Here is a 10,839-nt window from a genome sequence, read left to right on the forward strand (position 1 = left end):
TGCTCAGTCACAGGTTTCTCGCCACAGTTGCTTGGTTCTAAGCTGCCTTTTATCGAATATGGCAGTGCTATCTGCCGGTGCAGTAATCTTCTCACAGTTAATGGGAGACCATCAGTCCCACATAATATGTTCAGCTCCCCTCTTAGCTTATTGTAGTTTAAGCAAACCACAAAGAGGATGTTTAGGCCGTCACTTATGTAAACCTCATTCCCACGGCTTGGAAACAAACATGATGAGGAGTACTTTGGATTTCACTCTCAAAATATTCGAGTATATTTAATTGTACACTCTTCGCTTTTCTTAACTTAGTTGTTGTAGATGTCTGTAAAAGAAGACTTTAACACATTATTTTCGTATTTATGCCTACCGCCACCCAGCTCTCTGACTGCTCCCCATTGTTAGCAGCGTCTATGCAACCGTTTTGTACATTCGAAAAAACAAATATCACTTTTGCACATGATTTCACTTCCCCCTTTTGCCTGCACCATCACATGAAACTTTATAAAATTTCACAAGTGGCACACCTTCTATATTTCATTTAGAGCACACATGATGCATTCGTTACTCTCCCTTCGTTTGTCGGCCGAAGGCAGTAATCTAAAATCCTTCCCAGTCTGATTTTTCCCTTACCGCTCTTCTTCTCGGTCCATTGAACTTGTCACGGGCGCTTTTTGATTTCTGACTATCCAATGTTTTGCTGATGCTGTGGTGTTTATTTTTGTTCTTATTCTATTGTTGCTGCCGTAGAAGCTGTTGCTATTGTTGCTGTTTGGATTCCGTTCACGTTCGAGCAAACAACAAAACCGATAATCACTGAACTGAATAATTTGATTTCTTTTCAATGGATTTTTCTGCAACTTTACCACTTCTGCGTTCTTTCACCCACCCCCGACAATATTTCGTCTTTTTGCTGGATGGTGAAACCAGAAAAAAAGCAAAAGGCGAAAGTAAACGCTTAAAAAATGAACCAAACGCATTGAGTAGAACTTGGTAAACTCTTGCGTTTGTTTTGCGAACTATTGTACACTACTACATATACACTTCTCAAACAGACAACTCGGCAAATAGACAAAACCATAGAGATGTCGCAAGTAACACCTCCTACTAACGAAATGTAATGGTAAGATAACAACAACAACAATACCAACAAGTCTTGCAATAGAAAGGGAAGTTGTAAGTGAAACGAAAAAGTTTTAAGCAAGATTTAAACTCGCACATCAAATGAGGAGCCATGAAGCTGGGAAATTGTAGCATTCAACTTCTTTGCTCGCAATAAAATTGTAACAACATACATAGTTGCTGTTTTTTTTTCTTTTTGTTTTCGTTAATATATTGCTGTTTCTTCAGTTCAAGTAATTTGAGAAAATCCAACGTAAAGAATTCAAGAAAAAGTAGAGTCAAAGCTGCCTGCAACACGATTCCACTTTACCAATGTTGCAACAAAAATTCACTGATTCACTGCTGCACCATTGCATGTTCTGCATCAAGGCAGCCTCCGGTTGGCTCAATCCGCTTCGCACTTCAGTGCACATCGTCCTCCCGTTTATTTATAGATTGATGTGATGTTTATGTTAATTTGCGAATTTTTTCCATTCTCAATTGTTCTTAAAAGTCACTTATGTAAAAGTAGTTTCAAAAGGTGCTGGTTAACAAAGTAAACAGCCAGGTTTTCACAGCCGCCAACTTTTCCTACACCGAAACCGGCATGCACACTGAAATGTACATCTACTTATTTTTGCCAACACAGCGGCATTTGGCACTTTTGCGCGCTGTGCTTATAGACTTGCAGCAGTGACTTAGTGATTAAAACATCCTTGCAACTCAGTCTGTTTAGCGAAATCAGCAGCAATCATCATTGCTCTTACCGAGCTTAACTCTACCACACACAACTTTTCAAAATCTGTTTTCTTCTATTTACTCTTTTCATTTTTGCCGCATTGCGTTGTGGCCACTCTTCAAAAGTTTTCGGCAGTATTTATGTGCACGCATAAACATGAATGTACATACCCGGACATATTTTTTCATAGTAAATCAGGGCTAGGTCATTGGTTGGTATGTTTCTTGAATGTTTCGAATTTCAAAGAATTGATACTTGAATCCACCAATTTGAGCAACAGCTGAATGTTGGTTGCTTAACGTTTCTAATTTTGTTCTATAGAGTTTTTATGGACTTAATCAACCAACTTTCGTTTCCAAGCTAACGTTGCCTCCTTAGGAAAGTTACTGATTCCTAAAACAAATATTCCTTTAACTAACAAAGCTTAATAGAAAGTTTATAAAACATTTAATTTATATAATCCTCCTTGCACCCACCCGATCAGCAACAAAGACTAAATTGGTTCTAAAACTAGTTACAGAAATGATATGAAATGCAACACTTATGCGGAATTGTTGTAATAAGTCAAAGCTCCATATCTGTCCATCTTTGTTTTAGTCTGGCTTTTTGCATAACTATTGTCCAAACATTTTCAACAGGGTTGGCATCAGAGGACTATGATGGCCACTCCAACATTTCAATCCACTCTACACACCTTCAGCTTCAATGCTTGGGATTGTTGGGTTCATGTAAATTCCAAGGATGGCTAGTTCTTGCAAACATCTTCAAAGCTGACGGCTGATTTTATTCATCAAAACTGCATTCAAACACAAATGAATAGCCAAATCCTTTTTCAGAGAAGAAGCCCCAAATATCCTTATCTGGATGCTTAACAAATCCGAATTTAGCCAAGGCCTTCCTCTTTCTCTGCTACCACCAGCTGGTACCACAGCGAATACTTTCAGAACCGGAGTGTTTGTATCCATTCGGACGACATGACCCAGCCAACGTAGTCAGTCAGTCACACAACAGCGAGTAACCCTGTCTGAAACCTCGTTTGGTATCAAACGGCTCGGAGAGGTCCTTCCCAATTCTGACGGCGCTGCTGGTGTTGAGCAACGTCATCTTGCCTAACCGTATTAGTTTTGCGGGGATACCAAATTCAGACATCGCGGCATACAAGCACCTCCTTCCGTACTGTCGAATGCAGCTTTCAAGTCGACGAAAAGATGTTGTGTGTCGATTCTCATTTCGTGGGTCTTTTCCAAGATTTGGCGTATTTTAAATATTTGGTCGATGGTAGACTCCAGATCTATCCAGATCTTTCACACAATACGCTCGCTAGAACCTTATAGACGATATTTAGAATACTAATCCCGCGGTAATTCGCATCCCTTCTTATGGATTGAGCAGAGCACACTTAAATTCTAATCGGCAGGCATGCTTTCAACCGACCATATTTTGCATAGAAGCTGATGCATGCACCTTACCAGCTCCTCGCCGCCATGTTTGAATAGCTCAGCCGGCAGTCCGTCGGCGCCTGCGGCTTTGTTGTTCTTTAGCCGCGTTATCGCTATTCTCACCTCGTCATGGTCGGGTAGCGGAACGTCAATTCCATCATCGACGATTGGGGTATCGGGATCTTCACATTCTCTGTGACATGCGCAGCTATCACTGTGTAACAGGTCCCAGAAGTGTTCCCTCCATAATGTGAGATTGCTCTGGATGTCAGTCACCAGTTCGCCCTCTTTGTTCTTACAGGAAAACGCCCCGGTCTTAAAACCTTCTGTAAGCGGCCGAACTTTCTGGTAGAATTTTCGGGCGTTGTTCCTGTAGGCCAGCATCTCAAGCTCCTCGCACTCACGTATTTCGGCCTCTCATTTCTTCTTTCGGATAACACGTCTCTCTTTCTTTCTTAGCTCTCTGTAGCGATTCCACATGGCTCGCGTTGCGACCGATCGCAGCGTGGCTCTATAGGCGGCATCCTTCCTTTCTGCGGCAGCATGGCATTCCTCGTCGTACCAAATGTTTTTTCGGCTCGCCGGAATCCGATTTCTTCTTCGGCGGCGGTACGTAGGGAACGAAAAATGTTGCTCCATTGCTTGTGCATACAGATCAAGTGGCTACGTTGGCTGGGTCATGTCCTCCGAATGGATAAAAACACTCCGACTCTGAAAGAGGAAGAGGAAGGCCTTGTTTGCGTTGGAAAGATCAAATGGAGAAGGACTTGGCTTCACTTGATGTATCCAACTGGCGTCAGTTAGCATGCTTTGTTAAACTCGGCCAAAATTGTGTAAGCCATTATCGCGCCAATCAAAACGAAAGAAAAAGTTACTTCAGGGCATTGATTAACTATAAGGTTCCAATTTTCAATCCAGTGTGCTAATAAACCAAATATTATATGTTAAGCTATAAAGGTAAATGGTTTAAAGCTAATATGAATGAAGGAATTGCTAGACTTGACGCTGGTGTTAAATACCCCCTTCACTAAGAACGTAAACTTTCCTTAAGTTTACAAGTTTTTTCAAATTCTCCTGTACCGCAGGTCTGTTTATCTAGTAGAAAGATTTAAAAAATTGCTAATTTATCTTAGACAAATGAACGATGCAATTTTTTACGTACATTCACAGTGGATGCAAAGATTTTTTGTTAGTGATACACAATATTGTAATATGACACAAAATAGCTAAATATATTTCCGTTATGAATTGCTACCAAAAAAAAAAATATACTCACTTTTTCCAGAGGAATTTTACATCAAAATCAACAAAACTATAAGGCCGCAGTTGAGTGCTTTCGGAAGGCGATACAATTTCGGCCAAATTTAGCAGGTAACGTTCCATAATTTTTTTGAGATATTTATTTACATTAATATGCACTTACCATATTCAAGACTTAGTATATTAAGCATATAATATAAACTTTAAAACATCAATTGCTCAATTTCTTTAAAAGGAGTATTTTATTTGATTACCATCCCAAGCTATTAGGAAGCCTTGCCAGTTCAAAGTGTTTTGTATCCAAATTTTGTAATTTTCCAAAAATAAAAAAAATCCAAAGAACCAATGTTCCCAATAAGCCAATATTTCACTATTTTGACAGCAGAAAGAAAACAAACAAAAAGAAAGACTGAACGGGCAATATTGGAAATTTAACAAGAGATGTGGCAAGTAGTATGCTTAATTTTGCTGAAAGTATTCCCTTATTCATTATCATCCGGTTTTTAATGATTTGAAGCAGTATTGCCAACAAGATTGAAATTTAAGCCGAGGGAGGAAATAATGTAAACTCGTTTCATTTGATCAATTTGTGATGGTCAAACAAAACACCCCTATTAGGCACAGCGGCCGCCTGCCGAATGTGTTGATGTGTGACTAATATTTGGTAGCACTCGGGCTCGAAGCCCGCTGTGGGCATGAAACACCAAAATTATAGAATTTTTCTAAAAGCAGTCGCTCTCCAGCAGACAATGGCGGTCCTTCAAAAGAATTTCTGCCGCAGAAAACCATCTGCCGTACGGTCGGTGCTCAGCTCCAAATAAGAGAAGAAGCTCGGCCAAACACCGAAGCAAAGGGTGCAAGCGCTATTTATATATATTATAAAGGGTGTTTTTGTTTGTGTTTGGAGTAAATGTTTTCTTATTATAAATTAGCAGATTTAGCAGATTAGCAGATAATTTCATGGCATATATGTTTTGCATGTGGTCCAATCGATCAGTCGAATTTTTGACTACTTTTTCCAATAAATCTGAATAATAAATCTAAATGAGCCCAATCAACAAAAATGCGATGCTAACGATAGTCATTTGGCTTCAATTCTTGCGCGAGCTGTATTTTATAAGTACGTAAGCCAAGATCCTTACGAAAATTTTTCGGTCGAAGGGCAAAGGCTGACAAGTTGAGAATGACGTACCGACATTTCGACGTCTTCTTGAACTTTTCGTTCTATGAACTTCACAAACAGATTTGTTTTTAAGTAAATTTTCACAATTCAAAAACTTTTTTCTGGGGTTAAACGATTTTTGATGACTTGCCAAACCTTACTAAACAGATATGATAACACAGTTTGCCATTCTCAACTGTCAAACTATCGTTATTAATATATTTCATTCCAGTTATGTCTGCCGTCAAATGAGAATTTTCTATAAACCTTCCTTAGGCATGTCTACCAATAATGCAGAATCAGTCTGAGGCCTTTCGTGGATGTGCGTGTTTGTTTGTGATTCCAGATGCTTTCCTCTTTCACTCCTCTTTTCTCCACATTTATTTACGCGTAGTTTATATGCGAAATGTAAAACACTTTCAAACAGTATAATCCAAGCGTGCGATTCGGAGAGTCCAAATTAAAACTAGACTAGATGTTAGACAATTAGCTTCTTCTTTTCGATGTTACGCCACAGTTCGCTTTATTTGGCCATGTTATGTTGGTCAAATAAAATACGCCTATTATTATTCAGATAAATTTGATTAATAATCATTCAGATACTTTCACAACATCTTTTCTACAACTCTAAACCACAGTGGCTTTCTTAAATTTGGGAGCATCACTGATTGCTCTGGGAAAATGTCGAGAGGCGGCACAAATTCTCAAGGAGGGCACTCAACTGAATGGTGCCGGTGTACGTGATCGAACCGCTCACGACAACGCTCGAATATCTGCGTACCTGCAACTCGGCGCTCTCTATGCCGAGCAAGGCAAGTTACAACGCGCCCTAGCCGTGTACCGCGAAGCGCTGCATGCGCTTCCATCGACGTATTACCAACGTGACGTTCTGTATAATCGTATAGGCGACGTTTTTGGTCGCCTGCAGCAATGGAACGAAGCGGAGCGGTATCATTATGCCGCGCTACAGTTACAGCCGAATCAGGTGGCAGCGCATCTATCATACGGCATCACACTGGCGCGAAATGTAAGTCTGAAAGCGTACTGAATGGTCTTGATAAACTGATGCTGATTATCTATTCCTATTTGGTTGGATATTTTTTGTTACACTAACAGACTAGCCGAGCAGCGGAGGCGGAGGTGTGGTTTAAGCGCGCTTTGCAGTTGGCGCCACAGCAGTCTAGTGCGCATCACTATTACGGTTAGTATTAAAAGTTTTGCGTTTTTTACTTATAGTATAAGTATGATTTATATGCCCATTATGTATGTATTATTTTTTTATTAAAACCAGCAGACAGTAGCTGTGTTTTTTTCATGCGCGTATGCGTCTGCGCTTAAAATTCGTGTGAAGCAATAAGCGCAAAGTTTTGTATGCACTTACGAAGTATTTGCGGGTAAAATCGGTGCTTCCTAGTTTTGTTATGTAGTTTTTATCCGCTTCTTGCAATCTGCTTTATCAACCGTAAATACTAATCGAAATGTCGTAAATACTATTCGAAATCGAACAGAGGAAACATTCTTACTGCTTGCATTTTTCAATTCGTTATTTACTGCAATAATTATTCATTTGATATTTGTTGAACAGAGATGCCAATTATAGACAATTTTCGTGGTCCGTTTTTTTTTTTTTGTTCCAAGCGCAGAGACATGCGCGTAAAAAATAAAGCTAATATGCAAATATGTATATATTAAACTATTTTTTCGTCTGTTATTGTCGCGCCTTCTTTCACAATTGACACCCACTGGTTACTTACCATATTTTGATAAATTATTTTGCTAATGCAGCGGAATTCCTCACCTCGCAGTCACGCAGTGAAGAGGCGCTTCATTACCGCGTACGTGCTGCCGAGCTTGCGCCCGACGACTATGCGTTAGTGGTAGCGGCCGCTACGGCCTTACGCCTTTCTGAGCGCAAATTGGAAGCAGAAAGCTGGTACCGCAAGGTAAGACGAAAACGAAAGCCCTTGCTTGCAAACCAATATCAAACAAACTGGAAAATACTTAATTGTAGCTCCTCTCTTTAAATGATAAAATATGTATATTCTCTTTATTTTATTTGTGTGGCTTTAGGCAGTGGCGATGAGACCTAACGACGCTCATGCCCACACCAACTTGGGCGCGATTCTGCACTTGTTGGGGCGCACAAGCCATGCGGCCAGCAGTTACCAAGAAGCCTTAAGATTGCAGCCGGGGGATCCCACAACGCTAGGAAACCTTGCCAAACTGGGCGTCATGGAACCCAAATGAGTGCATTAGCACGCATCCTTCAGATGACAAAAGAGTAAAGCGATTTCATTGGGAATTTTTCGATCAATAGAAACCAAATATGAAAAAAATTACTGCAGAAAAAAGTAATTTTGAACAGTTTTGGATAAAAGAGAAGAATATTTTTGTAAAAATAAATACTAAATTAATATAATAACGGAAAAGGACTTAAAAATGCAACAGTGTATCAATAACCAGTACCAAACAAAACAGGAACTTATTGAACAAAGTTTACAGCTGCAAAAAAGAGTGGAAGAATACAAAAATAAGAAAATACATATTTACATGCATACTTATGTAATTTAGCCGCTTGTAAATAAAAGCTAACAAAAAATATATACCATGTTAAACAAATTATTTAAAATCTGAGATAATTTAAAACCAATATAAGAAAGTCTGTACATATGTTGGTTTTGTGTTATTTGTTTCACTACATTGTGTAATCCCTCAAATTGAGACCACAGTAAATAAAAATTGAAGAAAATTATATCGAAAATCATATTTAGTATTCGTTAAAGGCAGCAGATATAAAAAATATCAAATTGGCTTAAAAATCATTAAGTGTGAAAATCTAAGATTTCGAAGCATAAAATGTATAAATTGAACTGTAAATATGATAAATATGGGAAAGGGTAATCATTACGAAAAGCAAGCGGATTGGGAAAGGGAAAATAAAATGGTTAGCTTTGTGGCTTTGAAAGACGACTAACCGTGTATTAGTTATGTAATTATAGTATACACTTATACATATATAAAAATAAGGAAAGGAGTAAGCTGCTCCAGGTTAACGAATTGTAATTGTAATAAAAACGCTGTGGGTGTGAGTGTAAATGATAATAACTATGAAATGTAATAAATATTCAAGCACAGGCGTCATTTATTAAGATAAATGAAGAAAATTGAGATACATAAATTAACAATAAATACATATACCAAAATAAAACTGGAATGTCACATCATGGGCTCTTGGAGGGCTGTCAACACAGTAAGTATTAGCTTTGTACCATGACTATGGGACACATTTTGAATTTCGAAAGTGCTGGATACCACCGTAGACGCTGGTGCTTGACTAATATTCGGTTGGTTCTTGGTTCGATTCCCATATGACACCGATAAAACCTTGTTAGCGACTGGATGTATGTTATACTATTGCACAAGGATTGCTTAGCGGATATAATTTTAAAAGCAAATTCAATAAGATTGATTCGCAAGTTGTAGGTTCACATTTATTGCACAAGTTGTGACACTTAAGGGGTCCCGGTGGTCTAGGGCTAAAAAATTTAGGATATTTTTAGGTTTTTTTTACCATAAAACAATGGAAAACGACATTTAAATTTTTAGGCTTATTATTTAAGTTCTCTTACACCCAAAAATGAAAATTTGATTTTATTAATTTTAAAAATGGCGCTGAAGTTGACCCTCCCGAAAAATTGGACCTGGACGGTGTTGTCCATTTTGTCTCTTCTATTTATCTGAAACAGAATAACCAAAAAAACAGTTATTAATTAGTATGGCACTCTAAAAATCGGGTTTTTTCAGTTTTTTAATCAGAAAAATACGAAATAATTGAAATAATAAAATGATTCTAGTACGAGCGATAGCCATTGATGTTGTGAGCAACATATTAAAATTTCACACCATCCGGTTGAATTGTTTTTTGTTTTTTGACAACACCAGGCCGAAAAAAGTCGTTTCGAGATAAATGAGTTTAAAGTTTGAGGTACAGGACCGCGCGGACCGCTCCCTACCTAGTTAATGAGCTGTAGAAGCTATAATATTCGGAAAACTTCATGAAAATTTCACAGTATATGATACTATATCTTCGAAATATCGAAAAAACAAAAAATCGATATTTTTTAATTTCTACACCACCGGGTCCCCTTAAGTGCATTAAGAGTTTGTCACTGAGGTAGAAATAAATGAAGTTAGGTTGCAAGCCTTAGTAGCAAAGAGGCATCTTTTAACCTAGATGTAAGAAGGATCGTTTTCGTTGATAGGACTTCGCTAATCTAAACTTATGCAAACAAACATTCTACGCTTGATCAAAAAGTTCCTGGAACATCGTCGTAACGCTCTGAGTCAACTGATTTGAAATCTTTTTTGTCTAGGTTGCCATATTTGTGATGAACATTCCTAACAAAATCACCAATATGTTAACGACATTCCATACTTGATATTCGTAAGTAAATCTACTGTTTTCAGTAAATCTTCCACTGCAAGTCTTTTTTTGATTTTTTACAGTTTTAAAAATGTCTTTGAATTTGCTATAAGGAGTTTGTATTCAATTTTGCATTAAAATTAGATTCATAAGTGTAAAAACCTTAGAAATACTGGAAACTGTTTCGGTAATGATACTCTAAGGAAAACAGCTGCTACGAGTGTTATGGACGCTTCGGAGGAGATCGCGGATGAGGAACGTAGTGTCAGGCCGTCGACATCGGAAACTGATGAAAACATCAATAAACTGAAAGAAAAGTTGCTCAACAACCACAAATTAACCATAAGAAATCTGGCAAAGGTCTTGAACATTGCTTATGAATCCATACAGGATATTGAAGTTAATGGTTTGGGTTTGCACCGTGTTAAACACATTGACCCCAAAGGAGCAGAATTTCATGCAAGAAAGGGGTTGCGTTGATATCGCCAAAGACATGATTTCTAATTCTGAATCCGACTCCACATTAATAAAGCTCATTATTACCGGGGACGAGACGTGAGTTCAGGAATACGACACGCAATCCAGACATCAGGCGAGTAACTGGAGAGCTCCGAATGAGCCAAGAAGAAAAAGCATCGACCACGTCGTTTGCAGTTAAAAAGAAATCGATACTCACGGTCTTTATGAATTACGGTATTGCACAGCACGAATTTTTAAC

At 38.3% G+C, this 10,839-nt stretch overlaps 1 protein-coding gene across 1 annotated transcript in view; it reads left to right on the plus strand.

The window, feature by feature from the left end:
- The window catches only part of LOC128863570 (protein O-mannosyl-transferase TMTC2), a 204,279-nt gene extending 195,387 nt beyond the window's left edge, over nucleotides 1-8,892 (plus strand). Inside the window, exons 8-12 of the mRNA XM_054102793.1 lie at nucleotides 4,562-4,647; nucleotides 6,337-6,725; nucleotides 6,815-6,899; nucleotides 7,484-7,641; nucleotides 7,769-8,892. Coding sequence (XP_053958768.1) covers nucleotides 4,562-4,647; nucleotides 6,337-6,725; nucleotides 6,815-6,899; nucleotides 7,484-7,641; nucleotides 7,769-7,945 — 895 coding nt within the window. The 3' untranslated portion in view covers nucleotides 7,946-8,892. The remainder of the gene's footprint in view (nucleotides 1-4,561; nucleotides 4,648-6,336; nucleotides 6,726-6,814; nucleotides 6,900-7,483; nucleotides 7,642-7,768) is intronic.
- The last annotated feature ends 1,947 nt before the right edge of the window (nucleotides 8,893-10,839 follow it).

This window comes from Anastrepha ludens, chromosome 5, assembly GCF_028408465.1.
Source record: "Anastrepha ludens isolate Willacy chromosome 5, idAnaLude1.1, whole genome shotgun sequence".
NCBI classification, from domain to species: domain Eukaryota; kingdom Metazoa; phylum Arthropoda; class Insecta; order Diptera; family Tephritidae; genus Anastrepha; species Anastrepha ludens.